At 32.1% G+C, this 18,765-nt stretch overlaps 1 protein-coding gene across 2 annotated transcripts in view; it reads left to right on the forward strand.

Annotated features, from left to right (window-relative positions):
- Nucleotides 1-12,820: 12,820 nt before the first annotated feature.
- The window catches only part of LOC143231648 (endosome-associated-trafficking regulator 1-like), a 53,101-nt gene continuing 47,156 nt past the window's right edge, over nucleotides 12,821-18,765 (forward strand). The window contains exon 1 of one of the 2 annotated variants that reach the window (XM_076466194.1): nucleotides 12,821-13,029. In XM_076466194.1, the coding sequence (XP_076322309.1) occupies nucleotides 13,020-13,029 (10 nt within the window). In that variant the 5' untranslated portion in view covers nucleotides 12,821-13,019. Of the gene's footprint in view, nucleotides 13,282-18,765 lie in introns of both variants that reach the window. The other variant, XM_076466193.1, reaches the window with a different exon arrangement.

Raw genomic sequence — 18,765 nt, forward strand, 5'->3', positions numbered from 1 at the left:
ATTTAAAAACATTTCCAGTATTCTTAATTCATCCAATCAAAGTAGTAGACGAACATAAATCTATTTTCTCCCTCATCTTTTGTTATGAAGTCTCTTAACACCTTAGCCAATCAAATTAAAGTTATCTCAGCTCACTATGCTGCAGCATATGTGGCAGAATGCTGAAAACGAAAATAAACCATTAGTTATAAACGTAACTAGACAAATAAAACTGAACATAACACATGGAAAATGATAATGTATGTAATATTTAAAATTAATTTATAAATAAAATCAGAAATAATAACTTTTATATCAAACACAAAATATCTGAAAAACGTCGTCGAATAGTTTATTGAAAAAATATGTCGAAGGATAATTATTTTCGCAAGTGTAACATTATATCACATTGAATTATTTTGTGTGTGTTATTTTGTAATAAAGCCATATCGAGATATTTGGCGTGTTCATTGATAACAATGGAAACCCTGATTTTATCGTTGTAATTCTGTAGAATAAGTGAGTGTACCACCTAGGTTTCAAAGGATTTCAAAGTATGTCAGTGTTTTTAAATAGATGTTACAAACTTGGGACTTCCTAATACAGCCACAAGTCTTTTCATGTGTTGTTACTGATATAGTCACCACTGTGATTGCCTTCAAACTTTACTAATCTTGGATCATTTACTGCAGGTGATATTTAAATCACCGTGTGAGAAGGGTATCTGGTTAAGTACAGATGGATTCCTTTTAGATGGATCAAAATTATCAAGAGGTTTTGGAGATTCACAGAAAACTAAAGTATACCTAAGGGTAAAAATGTAGTACAAGTCAATTATACAGTTTATCATATCACTCTAAATAACAAAACATCAGGGAAGAACACAAATTACAGCAAAATATACTTTGAACTTTAAATACGAACAATTAATGTGGGTTTAAATCAAGAGGTGAAAATGTAAAAACATGTACAAATTATACAGTTAGCAATTAAGTAATAAAGATATTTCACGAGGAAAACGTCAGTACTTATTAAAAGCTAGATTTATTTTAATATGTTCAATATCATGAGGTTAGTTAAAATAAGTTATGAAGTTTAAAAACGTATTACATTCAATTTATACAAACTTACCCCTTAATAAATTATTTATCACAAGTGACAATCATGTTTTAATTGTGTACAGTTTCAAAAATTAACGTTTTAATTTTCTACTGTACAAAAAATTACTTGGTTAAATATCTCTGTGAATGATTACTTAATAGTAAATATTTGTTGGTGCCAGTAAAAAGTTTATCATATAATATTTTATTTCGTCTTTCATTTTAACTTGTAATAAGACATAACCAATACTTACACAATAAAAACATTTTACAGTTTTACTGACATTTCAATCGGAATAGTTTGATTTGAAACAGCTTCGTTTTTGTTTTGCTTTTTCTAAAACTTCTCCAACTCGTAAGTGAGACACCAAAATTCACATTCTAATGAGCCTTTGGCTTAACTTAAAAGTCACTGATAATTTTAACACAGTTTATTTTTAACAAAAATCTTTGACGCGTTGATTAATTTTGAATTAAAAGGTTTTGAACTAAGTAAACTACTACAACCACTTTAAATATTTCATAATTATTTAATCAGCTCAGTAATAAATAAAACTGAAATTTCACGAAAATTATACGTTTTATATTTAATTTTTAAAATTTACAAGAAAGAAGTAAGTTTTAAATATAAAACAATTAGAAACAAACTTAAAATAAATATTTATTTTTCTTTAGTGAAAATCAACAAATATCAACATTTACCCTGCAAAAACTCACAAATGCTATCATCAAGGTAATCGAAAATATTATCTTTGTCACGCAGAAAAACCTTAATATCACTCGCTAGCAGTTAGTCACAGAAATCTATAACCTCATAAAAATTTGGTGCTTGCGCAGATAAATCATTTTACCAAGAAACGCTACCCTCCAAACTTTAATCAATTACACAAACAACCGTATTAAAAATTAATCTCAACCCAGCATAATTAAAACTGGTAAAGCTACTGCCAGTCAACAGATAACAATAGACAGTATCCTACAAACTTCTGGAAAAAATTCAAAATAATTTCCAATGACAATACTCACAATAAGATATAATGACACTACAAACGAAGACCTAGCCAATCATTTCACAGATTATTATTCTACAGTCTTAACTTCAACTAACACAAACAATTTCAATAAGGATAACTACACCAAGGTCAATAATTATGTACAAAAAAAAAATACAAAGACATATTTACCCCCCAATTTTCCAGTGAGCATCAACTCTCATAATACACGTATAGACAACAACATTACAAAACATTTTATCAAAGCTGAAATTAACATTAACATTATGAAACTGAAATACACTACCCTTAGCAAGAACGGCATTAGAAATATAATACAGTTCCGATGTACTTATCACCCATATCACAAAGATGTTTAACCTGTCCCTAAAATCAGAATATTACCCAGCAACATGGAAATCGACAGTCATTAGCATTATCTCCCAATACAGTGAAGATCCCGGTAATCCAACTGGTTACAGAACCTATAAGCTAGGTGTCTGGGTCTGTTCTAAAATGTACATAGCTATTTCCTTTGGTTCCTTTTTTTACTGTGTGCAGCATCTTATTACCCTGCAATTTTTTTGGATAGATCTTATTTACAGCATGGCCAAGACCCTCTAAAGGTTAATGTTTCCTTTCCTAGCTAATGAAGGATGCTCTTCTTTCATTTATATAATATGAAAATCTTAGCTATTTGTTAATCTAGAGGTAACATACTAAACTCAAATTAATATTTCTAATATAAAAAATGGAACTGAAATCAGTACTCATCTCCGGATGAACACGTTTATATTCTTCCTCTCATTGTATTGATAACTCAGTCTCTATAAACACTGTTATTTATTTATAAAGAGGTTGACAGTGGTGTTAACTGATGCAGGAAGCCTTTTGCGATGTGTAACATAAATAATAAACTAGTAACATTACTAGTTTCTTCAGATCTGCTATATTGTCATTACTGTATGGTTTATTTCCTGAGTTTCTATTTCGTGTTACATTTTGTTCTTATGTACTTCAGAATATCCTACAGTAGTTTATCATTAACCAACAAGTTTGTTTCTGACTTGAAGGGAGAGCAGTTTCTCAAAACATCACCAACCCTTTAAGTTCCTTTAACTTATCTTTTCTCCAACAGTCTAATGTTATAATTTTTCTGCACAGAGAATGTACTACTTGTAGATACTTACCTGCTCTAACATAAAAACTTCTCAATTATTATTACCCTCTATGCACTTACATGTTTTACTCACTACTAGTCTCAATACATGTTTAATATGATTCAACTGCATTGTAACATGTAAACAATCATGCAACAATCCTCTACCAACAGGAGTGTGACATACTCTCCTCATGCAACCATCTCTCCATGATGTATAGTCTAACCTCACTTGAAGATTAGATGCCAGAAACAAAAACACTAAGTGAGAAAGAAGGGTGGAATGTGTGAAAAAAGTACGTATCTGTCAGAAATACATTTTCTTGGTAAGAAAATTATAAGCTCCAATATACCTCACCTCTACTGATATAAAAGTTAAAATCGTGCACATTAACCTGGTGAAGGTAGTGGTGTAACATTACCAAGGTTATCCCTTTTCAAAATACATCTAAAGAGAGCCCATGGAGTTTATCAACATCTATATAAAGAGTAAACACACTAAAGGTGGACTGAACAACATTGGAATCAATTATAATCTTCACTCTAAATGAAAAACAGCATCACTAAATGGACAACAAAGGGGAACATATGATAAACAGCAAAAAGTGTCTGAGATTTTTAAAAGATAGGGCAAGTCCACACAGTGCTGTGTTAACAATTCCATCATCAGACCACTGGAACTGTGAATGATATATCCAGATCACAGAAGAAGAAGGTCACTGACCAACTGTGGCTAGACCTGCCATTGATACAGTGTGGTTAAAAGCATGTCAAACTATAATTGAAAGATCAACTATAGCTTCAAACTGTCTGAACCAATGTTGATACTTTTAGTCCTAGAAGAATGATGTCCTCAACCAATCAAATCGAAATGCACCCCAAATATAACATGATGATAACTGCAATCAGAATATCAACTCAATCCTCAGAACCACTGGGATTGGGATTCAATTGTTTCACTCCTGGAAAGCCAGAGCTCCTCAACCAACATGTGAAACTAACTGATGCCAGTTGTACCATGGTTCATTTGTCTTGCATCAGGAAGTTCTTCTACCATACATTGTAAGGTCTATAATACACAACATCAAGGTGGGATATTCTACAGAACGGCTTGTAGATTCAACTTTGTGAAGTATTGCATCATAATTACATTCATTCTTAGCATACACTCATGGACTATTATGAATAAAGCAGAAAAGGATCACTGTCCATTTTAACCAATACTACCTATAATCAGTTATGTTGAGAAAACCCACTTGTAGAGAAAAATATACACGTATAAACGGCTCGTTTGGTTTGAGAAAATATTTTACATAGAGGAGCGAACAATGTTTCGACCTTCTTCGGTCATCGTCAGGTTCACAAAGAAAGAAAGAGATAACTGACCACATGTTTGAAAGGGGTTGTGTAACTGAGTGTCTGAATGCAGAGGGAAGTGTTAGATGTTTTAATATATAATTTTATATTATTTATTTTATTATTTTTAATATGGGTGTAAAGGTGTTCCTTTGTATTGGTTTATTTTGGGTTTAAGTTGTTGTATAAGTAAGTCTTCTTTAATTTTGCATTTGTTTATGTATTTGAGTGTTTTCTATGGTTATGTTGTGTTTATTTGACTTGCAGTGTTTGAAAACGTGTGAAGGTGACTTTTTTGTGTTCTATGAATCTGGTTTCCATTTTTCTATGTGTTTCTCCAATATGGAAGTCGTGGAAGCTATCACATTGTATTTTATAAATAATGTTGGTGTGGTGTTTGTCAGTGTAGTTTTTACATAGCATAGATCTCAGTTTTGTGCTTGGTTTTGAATAAATTTGGTATTAACTGGAATGTCATATTTTGTTACTAATTTTTGCCAAATGTTGGTTATTTTTCTGCTGATGTCAGGAATATATGGTATGCAGCAGTATATGGTTTCGTAATTTTTTTATTCCTGAGATATATTTACTTTTTGTTGGTTGATTTTGCTTTCTGTCCAGGTGTGTGCGTATAATGTTTTCTACGGTTTGTGGAGGGAATTTATTGATGTTGATGAAGTATTGTTTTATTTTGTCTAATTCATTATTAATTTTATCTGGTGAGCATAGTTTTATGGCTGTGTTTATTTGGTTTCTTAGTATGTTGAGTTTTTGTTTTGTTTCATGTGCTGAGTCCCAAGGAATGTATAGTCCAGTATGGGAGATTTTTTGGTGAATTTCTGTTTTAAATTGTGTGTCGGTTCTTGTAATTTTGAGGTTAAGAAATGATATTTGATTACTTTCTTCTTGTTCACATGTGAAGTTAATGTTGGGATGTATAGAGTTAATGTGATTGAAAAAATTAAGTATGTGTTCTGTAGATGTGAATCCCGCAACAGTGTCATCTACATGTCTGTACCAGTATAGTGGTGGCTGTAATGCTGTGTCAATTGCTTGTGTTTCAACTTGTGTCATAAAAATACTAGCTAGAACCAGTGATATTGGGTTGCCCATGCTTAGGTCATTTGTTTGTATATAGTTGTGGTTGTTGAACATGAAGTTTGTCTTCATCGTGGTGAATTCTATGAGGGTTGCTTGGAATGTCTATAGATGGGTTAGGATCTCGGATATATAGTTCTAAGGCTATCTTGCAGGCTTCAGTGGTTGGAACTTCTGTAAAGAGGGATATAACATCGAAACTGGCCATTAAGGCTTTATGATTAAGTTGATTTAGATTAGACTTGAAATTAAAAGAGTCTTTGATGAATGAGGTGGCTTATGTTACATATTTGGAGAATGCTCATGCTATGTAATTACCAAGATTGTAATTAAATGATTCATATGTGGACATTATTGGTCGTAATGGACAATCTGGTTTATGAGGTTTGGGAATGCCGTATATTTGTGGTGTGCGTGAGTCGGTTTTACGTAGGTAGGAATAAAGTGTTTGTGAAATTGTGTTGGCTTTTCTCATTTTTAGTAGTATTTTGTTTCGCTGAATTTCGTGTGTCTTTGTTGAATTTGTGTGTATTGGTTTTAATTTGTTAAATAGGATGTTCTTCATTTTTTGGATGTATTCATTCATGTTTATTATGACTATTGTGTTATCTTTATCTGCTTTTATAATTTTTATATTTTTGTCTTGTTTTAGGTTTTTAATGGAATTAATGTCTCTTTTTATAAGATTGTTTTTTTATTTTTCTGTTTTGTGAAATTATGTTGAAGGTTTTGTGAGAAAATTCTTTAAAAGATCATTTAATATGTTGTTTTTAGGTGTTTCTGGAAAATATAAATTTTTAACTTTTCCTGGGAAGTTTGGCTGTTGGAGGTCAATAAAATTGTCTAAGTTGTCTTCTTTCTGTTGGTTGTTTTCTGTAGAAAGTATCACAAATCTCCTGGCTAGATCTTCTAAACATGTTTTGATTTCTAAGATTGGAATGTACCTAGGAGCCCCCCATTAGTACAGAGGTAAGTCTACAGATTTACAATGCTAAAATCAGAGGTTTGATTCCCCTCGGTGGGCTCAGCAGATGGCCCGATGTGGCGTTGCTATAAGAAAAACACACACATGTACCTAGGTGCTATTGCAAAGTTGAGTCCTTTCTTAAGTATATGTATCTCGTCTGTGTTTAATACTATACAATACTACCTATATATTTTGCAATTTTTGTGCATTTATAAAAATGCCACAACTGAAAAATCTGTAGTATACAAGTTTCTCCCCCCTTGAATCTAATTATTTCTTAGCAAATACATCATTTCAGGTAATTAGACACTATCATAATAACTTTTCACACCTTGACGTTTTTAATATACTAATATTTTTTCTTCGTTAATACTGTTTAGGATGCCTGCAGCTTTTGTAATATTGTTACAGAATACATTGTTCTTAGTTCTGAAGTTAATCTACTCGTGTCACAGATGGTTTCCATTTTATATGTAGAAACGGATCGTTTGGGTTGAGAAAATTTTTTACGTAAAGGAGCGAACAACGCTTCGACCTTCTTCGGTCATCGTCAGGTTCACAAAGAAAGAAAGAGGTAACTGACTAGAAGCTGCCCACATGTTTGAAAGGGGTTGTGTAACTGACTGTTGGGATGTAGAGGGCATGCTTAGATGTTTGAATATATAATTTTATATTATTTATTTTATTATTATTATTTATTATATTACTTTTAATATAGGTATAAAGGTGTTCCTTTGTATTGGTTTATTTTGGGCTTGAGTTGTTGTATAAGTAAGGCTTCATTAATTTTGCGTTTGTTTATGTTTGTTTCTTTATTTAGTATTTGAGTGTTTTCTATGGTTATGTTGTGTTTATTTGAAAACAGTCATCATGTTTTCAAATATTAAACCATGAATTTAGGTTTACAGTTTATCATTTCTTTTGCAAATATAATATTGTAAATATTTATCTGTAACTGTTACATTCATGTGAATCAAAATTGAGAACAGTCTTTGAAACCACTTGATCATAACTTATATGAGATACTTAAAGCAATTTATAGGCTTTCTAATTAATTTTGTTGCTGTATTTACTAGTAATGTAGTTGTAACAGACTTAAACCATGAAAATAATATACTTACCACTAGTGCTATTATATGTCTAGGTGTAACCCTACAACATCTTGAATCTATCTCTGTTCTAAGTAACACTTTCTGAAGGTATGGATCTATAATTTTTAACATAATTCAAAATATACATGTGTGAAAATGTTTAATGTAAGTACTGCAGTGATGTGTTTTCTGAGTGACTAATGAACACAAGACATTCTAATGTAGCACTATATTTCCACAACAGATACATACATCTACAGTATGCACTTAACTATTATGATACATCAAAAATGTGTGTGTGTGTGTTTAACTAGCAATTCCATATACTACATACATGTTAATAATAGGTCAGTTGTAATAATTGAAAAAATAAATAAAAGTTGTTGGTAGGGCTTCTAACACACTTCATACTTTGCAGTTTTAAGTGCAGTGTTAGTATAAGTTTATAAAACGTATAAACTACATCATCAAAGTGATAAAGTTCTGTAATGTTTAATTCAATCTTATAAAAGACTGAATTATATCTTGCAAATATAACCTGAAACCATATTTATCCTACTACTAACAACTGAGATGGTACCTGTAAAACTCCCTACACAGACAAGCCTTCCCATTACTTATCAATACATACCTTGGAACACATGAAAATTTCTAACAAAACTGTAGTTAAAATTCAAACTACATCTAACTTTCCTGTATGTTCTCACAATGAAGTGCTATCTTCACCACCCACTTCCTTGAAAGATGTTTAATTATAACTTATGGATGTAATTATCACAAACTGATGATAAAATAAAGTTTACATATTATGAATGAAAGTTCAAGCCTAAATAGATATTCAAACTCATTCCCCCTTGCATTTTTTCTTTCTATATTGAAAGATTAATAACACTGTTTATTGTATGTTTATATTAATATTTATAGTAAAGATTGTTTAATTTATTAATTTTATTTATTTGTTGAAGTTGAAATATGTGTAATTCAAAACATTCATTACAGATGTTTACATATGTTGCCATGGCTTTAGTGTTCATTGTCAGTTCTGTTTCTGTGTTCTGATTACTGGAGAAAGTATTTTTATGCGAGATGAAAATGAGCAAAAATAAAACACATCACAGTGTTAAATCACAATGAAAGCTTCCTAATTACTTAAACTAACAAGTTCTCATCTCATACTAATACCTCAACTTGAGTATGTCTTGTACTACAGGTATTGAAGCTTTAATATAATATTGTGTAGTAAGTAAAGTTTTCTAATCTATTTTTTATGGCAGAGTCACAGAAACTGAAATGAGTATCATGATATTTCACTCAGTTAGTAGAGTGGTATCTTCATGTGGTATCTGAAGATGTAATTTCAAACACTTTTTTAAAACACGATATTTTAATCAACATAAGTCATTGAAGTTTAAAAACAAAATAAGTCATTGTGATAAACCTCATAATGTAGTTTAACTAATTTTTATTGTAAGTTTACAATTAAGTTAAACATCCAAAGTATAATAATACAAAGTATTGAGTAAAATGTATATGTAAATACGGCTTGTATGGATATAAAAAAGTCTATACAGAGGAGCGAATAAGGTTTTGACCTTCTTCGGTCATCGTCAGATTCTTAAAGAAAGAAGAAACTGACCAATAGCAAAATTAAAGAAGCCTTACTTATACAACAACTCAAACCCAAAATAAATCAATACGATGGAACACCTTTATTTATACCTATATCAATAAATATAATCCAACGTTTAAGCACGCCCTCTACATTCCTACACAACCGCCTTCAAACATGTGGTCAACTATCGGTCAGTTACCTCTTTCATTCTGTGTTAGTTTGACTTAAGAGGATGAGAGAACTGAGATGGACCAACAGGTGTCTATTGTTTCTTAGAGATTTTAGCTATTTTTTATTTTACATTACTCTTGAGCAAAAACAATCCAAGTAACAGTTTTTAGGAATTTTTGTTTAACACACAGCTCACAACTCTCAGAGTTCATTATTATTTCAAAATTTCGCCCATCTTTAGATTGATTTTGAATTACAGAAATACTTACTAAATCTTTGTGAAAGAAGAATTTGTTTTTTATTAAATTGTTTGTTATAAGGCCACAAAAACGATTATATTTGCTCTTCTCAACACAAGTATCGAAATCCTGGTTTTAGCAGTATAAGTTCGCAGAAATGTCGTTGTACCGCTGGGGGGATGTTTTTCCTTAAACTACTTAAGACCAAGCTTGTTATCGTAGGGAAAATGATATCCAATCGGAGTTTGTAACTTTTCCTTGATAATTTAAAGCAATTTGCCCGTTCTTCTTTATTAGTTTTATTTTGGAAGAAAGATGTATACATCTTTCGTTTTAAAAAAAGCAAACATATATTTTAAAAATTCGGCAAGCCTTTAGTGTATTTTCAAGGAAATTTTGCTTTAATTCAACTTTTTTTTTTTTTACAAATAAGAATATTTATTCAAAATTCATAAACCTTGAAGTTTAGTATTCCTTCTTCAACTGTATTTTTATTCTGAATCACGGTGTTGTGTAAGAAGTTCGAAGAAGTTTGACTGTGTGGGTATTTGGGTATTGATGTTGTTAAATACCCAGGAGGGTCAGGTACATTTGACCTCTTCCTCCCTCCCGAACGATTATAGCGTCTGTCTTTAGGGTTTTTTTTTTTTGGTTTTTTTTTTTTTTAAAGCTTTGGGCCAGAGTAAAAGTATAACATCATACTCAGGTCCATTTCAGGGCTCAGTCCATGCATGGACGAACAAGAAGTTTTTTTTTTGTTGTTTTTTTTCCATTTAATTTTTTTTTTGTATTTTCATATATATATATTTTTTTTGTATTTTTTTTCTCCTTTTTCTCGATTGAGAGAATGCTACTACTACTTGTAGTAACACAAACACTCACACAGAAAAGAAAGTAATAATAATTATTATTATTCAATACTTGAATAATAATTCAAAAAGAGAAGAAAATAAAAATAATAATAATGATTAAAAAAAAGAAAATAATAATTATAAAAATAAAAAAGAAACAAGGACTAAGTGTCTAGTGCATTGTGGCCAGCTTGTGTTACATTCTTAAATATATGTTAAAAGGGGAGAGGTATTTAGTACCATTTACATCATGTACGTGATATCTGTCGAGATCACACATTAAGTCATTTTTGTGCCAATTCTTATTGAAATATTTTAGAGAATTATGCAAGAGTCTTTCAGCTATTGTATCTATGTTTGCATACTTGTGCATGAATGTGGTTGAGGTGCTACGTGGTACTTTGTATGCTGAAGTTAGTACAGAATTTTGTATACGTTGAAGTTTCTGTACATGTGTGGGTGCTATGTTAATCCAGGCAGGTGATGCATATTCTATTGTTGGTCTAATGTACGTTTTGTAGATTTTAAGTATGTTGTCTGGTGATGTTCCTTGGATTTTACCTGAAAGACTTCTTGCATAGTTTGCTCTTTTCCAGATTCGTGTCAGTACATTTTTAATATGTGGTAGCCACGTTAATTTTGAGTCATAGGTTAGACCTAGAAATTTAGCAGAAGTAGCAGTCAGTAAAAGTGATCCATTCATATAGAGTTTTGGTGGATCTTTTTTCAGCTTATTCAGTCTGCTGAATACTATGACTTGGGTTTTTGGAATATTAATTTTGATTCTGTATTTCTGGCAGTATTCTTCGATGTTATTTAGGTCTGGTTGTAGGTTCGTTGCTGCTATTGACGGAGTGGGGGCACTTTTCCAGACTGCTACATCGTCAGCGAACTGTGATGCATAACCTAAATTTAGGTCCGACAGAGGCATATTACTCACGTACATGATAAATAATATAGGGCTAACAACCCCTCCCTGCGGGACTCCTGCTTCGGGTGAAAAGGACCCAAGGTGTTGTGTAAGAATTTAACTAAACCGTAGGTTTAATTTTTTTCGTTCAATTCTGAATCACGGTGTTGTGTAAGAATTTAACTAAACCGTAGGTTTAATTTTTTTCGTTCAATTCTGAATCACGGTGTTGTGTAAGAATTTAACTAAACCGTAGGTTTAATTTTTTTTGTTCAATTCTGCCTTGTTTGCGATTTAATTTATTTTTTATACTTCTTACGGAATAACACTTATTCGAGAGTTGTCTATTAATTTTGGAGTTACTTATCACATATTCGACAGTTGAGTTAATTATTGATTAATCGTTTACAGAAGTTAATTTAATTAACAACATTTTCAGATATGTTTTCCCGTTTTTCAAATTGTAAAATAAATCCCGAAAGGCCCGGCACAGCTAGGTGGTTAAGGCACTTGACTCCTAATCTCAGGGTCGCAGGTTCGAATTCCCATCACATCAAACATGCTCGCCCTTTCAGCTTGGAGGCGTTATAATATGGTGGTCAATTCCAGTATTCGTTTGTAAAAGATTAGCCCAAGAATTGGTGGTGGGTGTGATGACTAGCTGTCTTCTCTCTAGTCTTATACTGCTAAATTAAGGACGGGTAGAGCAAGTAGCTCTCGAGTAGCTTTGCACGAAATAAAAAACAAACAAACAAAAAAATCCCGAAAAATTTAAACGAAAATAAAAACTTAAAACGAAGAACTTTAGCAATAATACGTGACAGAGTTAAGGAAGTTTTGAATATCATGATTTTCTGTAGCAAGATTCTGCTCTTATAAAACCACACAAAAGTTATGTTTGAGTGTTTATATTCTGAGACTAGTTAAAAAATAAAATCCATTCTTGGCACTTTTGTGTTATGTCGGCTACATTTTTATAAATTATGAAAATATAAAACAAGATATCATAATAATTTGATATTGTGTACGCGGACGCAAGTTTGAGAAAGCATTGGAATCTGAATGCAATTTTAAGGTGACTGGATTCGATTAAATAACCCTTATGGTCACACTCGTGATGGTTGGGCTATATATTTTATACATTATGGGAATATGAAATACAATTTAATGAAGGCCAGGCATGACCAAATGCTTAGGGCGTTCGACTCTTAATCTGATAATTGTGGCTTCGAATCCCCATCACATCAAACATGCTCGCTCTTTCAGCCGTGAGGACGTTATAATACAATTAATCCCACTATTCGTTGGTAAAAAAAGTAGCCCAAGGTTTGGTGGTTAGCCCTCCCTCTAGTCTTACACTGCTAAATTAGGGATGGCTTACGCAGTTAGCCCTCGTGCAGCTTTGCACTAAATTTAAAAAAAACAAAACAATTAAATTATAAATTTACCTTGCATACGAGTAGCGGACAGAAGTACGAGGGAACGTTGAGTGTTATGTTTATAGGTGAGAGTTGTTTCGTCTTTGTATGGAGTTTACAACCAACGAAAAATGCAGGATTTAACATGAACAGTAATAAATGGAATAACCTTTCATGTACTGAAAAACAATTAACTAAATAGCTCATAAGTATCTTAGCCTTTTGAGACAAGGTTATGGAAGACTTGACATCAGGCTTAACACCTCATTTACCGAACGTTAGACTTAAGCTAGGTAAAGTTGCAAACCTCTCAGATACTGATAGTGAAAAGGAAGACGGTAAGTAATTAATGTTATCCCTTGACAGATAGATTCCTTATTTCATTTTTATCTTTACATGATTAAATAAAAAAAAGTCAGTATGTTAACTCCTAATAATGTTTAAAAAAAAAACAAAGTTAAAAAAGGGCTTTTAGTTGAACCTTAATAATTTTGAAGTTAATTGAATTAAGGTATTCTCAAAACACAAACGTAAATTAAGTGTAACCCATCATATCCATTTTACTTTTAACTAAAGAATATCCTTGTTATTTATAACAATTCCCATTAACAGCAAATTTGGCATCACCTCCAAAGTATTTCACAAGAATATTTTGTTTTCAAATAAAAACTTAAAGAAAACACTTGGTTTCTCTGAGAACAGTCAAATCCCATCACAAACTATTGTAAAATAGCAGCAACTACTACATCTGAAAGCTACTCATTCCATATGCCAGTGACATAAACTACAAATTTTATGAGGCATTTCTTATAAAATGAGTTGTATACACCACTTCTTTTAAAAAACATGCCAACATAAAATAAATTTGAATTTTTAAGTAATACCTATTAACAGTATCACTCAAATTTAACTACGTATTAGTAATTCATATATTTCGAAATATTCGATTCCAACAAAAACCGTGAAGTAATCTATTTCGTTCTTGATGTCCCTTAACATTGTAATGATAGCTACAGAGTTTATTCTTGAAACTACCACATGTGTCTTTCAGTCTGAAAATCTCGTCTTTAAAATTACTATTTAAATTTTTATTCTGAAGAACTTGTTTTTCCACATCCTCGTTGTCTTGGCTTTTCAATCATTTTGTTAATTTCACAATTTCCTTAATCACTGTCACCACTGTACAAGTTTCTAGTAGTTTAGAACCCAAACATTGCCATTTAATATTTAAGTTTTCTGAACAAAACTTGGAAGGCATTAGAAAAGATAAAAACAGTTACAACAACACATTTCAAAACAATGATTCAATATTAAATGTCAGTACATTGTCATACATGAACTTCAGTCATTTATACTCAAAATTTTGAATACCAAAGGTTACAGTGATTGTGTGGTTGATTGTTTTACATGCATGTTTTGAAATGTATTGCATATGCAGGCTCAGTATTTGAAAAAAAAAAAGTGATCATGAGACTGCCTATTAATTACAGTTTTACTGATAGTGTGGCTAGAAATGTTGGGGCAGGTGCTGTTCATTGGATGTAATAATATAATAGAAATTACATAAACTGATTAACTCAAATATTAGGCTTAATGATAATGATAAGTATTTGTGATGATGAGAAACCTACTTGAAGTAAAATGTATTCTAAAGATGGCTGTTATGGATATTAAAACTTTAATTAAAATAAAGTACAGAACAATGTTTCAACTCTCGTACATCCCATTCAGGTTAACAAAGTGTTAAGGTTTGTTAACTTTTGTTTAATGTTAACATTTAACAGTAAATTACTTTCTTTTTTGTAAAAGGTACTTGTGAGGACCTATAAACTTTGTCATTCCCGATACATGAAAAAAATGACATTGGGGATTTATACATATAAATTAGACGTGTGCATAATTGTTAAAATTAGTCCAAGAAATATGTGATTATGACCCACATAGTTTTAGACAAGAATAATGTTGTTGCTAATAGTAGTCTCAAATTTTTTTTTGTGGGAAATGTAATTAGTAACCTTTTGTTAGTGGCTTTAGAAATTAATTTCCACATGTAGCCTGAACAAGAAACTACCTTGTTATTTCTATCACTGAACCTCTAAGATCTTTATACTTTCAAAGTAGCACTTACAGTTTATTATATCATTTTGTTACAACAAAATGGAATATTACGTGGTACCAGGAACTACATAAACTGTCAGCTTGCTTTATAATATCCTCTACTTTAACATCTAGCATGTGTAGTATAGACCTAGTCTTTCTGCACTTCACAGTAAATGCTCAATGACAGTGTTTTCCACAACATTCTTGTTCTTCATTGCAAGTAGCTAAAGGTTTTCAAATCTGTTAGACTGATATTTGAAAATAAAAACCTGTTTCTACAGCACTAGCTCTTTCCTGTAACTACCTTTTTCTGCACCTCTCTTTCCTGTCTCTGTAACGAACCTTTTCCTGCATAACCGACTCTTTCCTGTCATTATAACTGAACCTGTTTATACAGTACTATCATGTTCACCCTTTTAAGACCATTACCCTTATCCTTACCCTTCTTCAAAGAAACCTTTACCATAATTGTTAATATACTTTTTCACTACTGTAATTTGTTTTCCTCCTAATTTTCACTGTTCCATATCTAATAACCCAGTCATTCCCAAAGCTATCATTGTACCTTTCTAAAAATTGCAATTCTAAAACATAATCTAGTCTTAGTATCCTACACAAACTATGAATTCCACCAAATGCATTTCTGAAAAACCTTCTTTTTGGAAAAATGAATAGTATTAAAGAAATGGTACTTGTCAGAACTTCCTATCATTTGGAGCCACAATATATGATAACTTTAGTTAGTAAGAAGTATCTAGTAATTAATAAAAAATAAGTGTAGGGACCTTATAGGCTACTAGTCTATTACCTTTGCTCTTTATTTTGTTACTAATCTATCCTTTCATTAACTGTTGATAAATCTAAACAAAATTTCAATATAATTAATATTAATTGTGTTACTTATACTATATCTACAATGTGCACTGTGCCTCCAATAACTTATAACTAAGTGCTAATTTAACTGTCAGCATCTATGAAAAAAAGCAAAACAAGCAGAATTTGTTTCTAATTTAATAATGTGTATATCCTATGCTGTATCAAATTTGTGTGCAAGTGCTCAGATGGTCATATTATCTTTTTATCTATCTCTCTGACATTTGGGGATTGTTTGCCTCTCTTCCTTTAGATTTCTGGCAAAGAGAATATACATGTGGCTCATCCACATGCCTGCCTCTGTGGAGCTTTTTCCATCAGGTGGCACACTCCATATGCTTTTGTTCTGGGTGTTTTCTCAAGGGAGCTCATCTAGGTTTAATTTTGCACAAAGGCCCTTTACCATTGCAGTGTGAAATTCTAGCTACTGTGTGTACAGAGGTGAGGTGTATTGCCTTGGGAATAAACTTTTTTATAACATGAAAATGTATTTTTTGGTGGATACTTTTCCATATTTTCCCTTTCCCTTTTATTCTGTTTGCTTTTGGTGCACTTTCTCCTTGCTTTATATAAGAATGAAGCTATTTTGAGAGCAGTGCTTAAAGGGAGTTACTCTGCATGTATGTAATGTGAGCCTCCTATTGGTGGAAAGCTGTTGTTGCATGGTGATGTCAACTTTGTATTAACCCCATGAATTTTAGGCATAAGTTAGTTCAAGGCTAGTGGCATGCACGTTTCACAGATGCACAAGAGATATAGCTGTTCTCTGTGGGAGAGATAGAATTTATTAGAAACACATTTTCATATTAAAAAATGTTAACTTTTCTCTCTAACCTGTTCGTTACACAGTTGCTTGTGTTGATTTTTCCTGTACTAAAGATTCCTTTTCTGTTGCCTGTTTTTGGCTGGATTTATTCATTTTTTTTCTGGTGCTCTTATTTCTTGAATTTTTTTTCCATTTTGTTGATTTCCCTTCTTTTATTTTTTCTTTCATGAGCTTGCTGTCCTTTGTAACTTTTCATTAACAGGCTGTATACCACTACCTTGACAGTGTTAATGGAATAACATTATACAAACATCTTTTATGTATCAAGTCATCCCATAAGTAATGTCTGAAAATTTAATATAGAAAGTACATCATCATTTTTGTCTTTGTAGACTAAAATATCAAGTAGGACCTGTATAAAAATGTTCAGACAAATAAAAGAAACTAACCCAACTCCACTTTTTCAGATCATTAATCAAATAAACTCTTATGAAGATGGATGTGTCCGAGGAGCACATTAAACATATAATGCTTTATGAGTTTCAGAAAGGCAATAATGCAGCAGAAACTACATGATTCAAGGTGTTTATGGTGTGGAGTCTCTCAATGAAAGAAAATGTCAAAAGTGGTTTCAAAAGTTCAGATCAGGTGACTACAGCTTAAATGATGCACCACGTTTGGGTCGTCCTGTTGAGTTTGATGACTTGCTGCTGGTTGCACTTGATGAAGCGTGTGCTTTAACAGTTGAAGAACTAGCACAGAAGCTTAATTCAACAGTTCACCATCATCTACAACAGCTTGGGAAGGCATCAAAACTTGGAAAATGGGCCCCTCCATGATTTGACAGAAGCCAACCTACGAGCAAAAATGGACATTTTAATTTCTCTGCACTCTCATGAACGTAACCTACCATTTTTGGACAGGTTAGTGACTGGAGATAAAAAAAAATGGATATTTTATAATAAAAAAAAAAAAAAAGTTAAGCATTACAGACAAGGGCTCAGTGCAGGTAAACTGGCTAAAACACAACCTAAAATGTAGCTTTACCTTAGGAAAGTCTGTTAGGTGTTTGGTGGGATATTGTTGGTGTGATCCACTTTGAGCTGCTGCCATTCAATGTAATGATTACATCAGACTTTTATTGTCAACAGTTAGAGTGCTTGAATGTTGCACTGAAAGAAAAGAGACCTGCTTTGATCAATTGTAAAGGTGTTATGTTACACCAGTATAGTGCATGGTCTCATACAGTAAGGGTTGTATCTGTAAAGATTGAAGAGCTAGACTGGGAAAAAACTTCCACATCCTTGTTATTCTTCAGACCATGCCCCATCTGATTATCATCTATTCTGAAGCTTACTATCTTGATGGAAAAGAGCTTGGAACACATGAAGATGTCAAAACTACTCTCTATACATTCTTTTTCTCTCAGACCTCAAGAATTATATACAAGTGGTATTCAAAAGATGGGAATTGTTGGCAGGAAGTAATTAATAATAATGGAATATACATTATTGATTAAATAACATTAAAAGCACTTGAAATCCTTTCTCTTTTTCTGAACCTAAAATCAGACATTACTTAAGGGATGACCTGATAGTATCCCCGTGTTTTTCTCCTTCTATAAGTATTTCACTTTCTTTGAATTAGGAATTTACTTTCTTCAAAAATTGTGTTTTGTAGAAGTTCTCTTTTATCCCAGAAAACAGTATCGACTCTTTTCCTTCATACAGACCTTAAGAGTAGTATCTCATCCGAGGGAGTCTTTGTGGTGTTCCCTCCTCATAAAATGTCAACCAGTTTGGGGCTTTGTGATCAGTCATTTCTAGAATTATCTCTCAGCTGTGGTCTAGTGTGGATTGACTTTTATGCATGCTTCAGCTATGGATTCACTTTGTGGGAGATGCTTGGGTTCATGGTATTTCTCTTAGGACCTTTCCTTCTCATTCAGGATTACTCCATGTTCCACCAAGACGTTCAGAGGGTATTTGTATGGAAACTTCATTCATTGTCTTTCCATTTCAAATTTAGCAACTTCTGTTTTTGTCCTGGGAGTCTCTTTTTTTAAAGTTCTCTATTTAGGGTA

The sequence above is a fragment of the Tachypleus tridentatus genome, chromosome 11 (assembly GCF_004210375.1).
Source record: "Tachypleus tridentatus isolate NWPU-2018 chromosome 11, ASM421037v1, whole genome shotgun sequence".
Classification (NCBI taxonomy): Eukaryota; Metazoa; Arthropoda; class Merostomata; order Xiphosura; family Limulidae; genus Tachypleus; species Tachypleus tridentatus.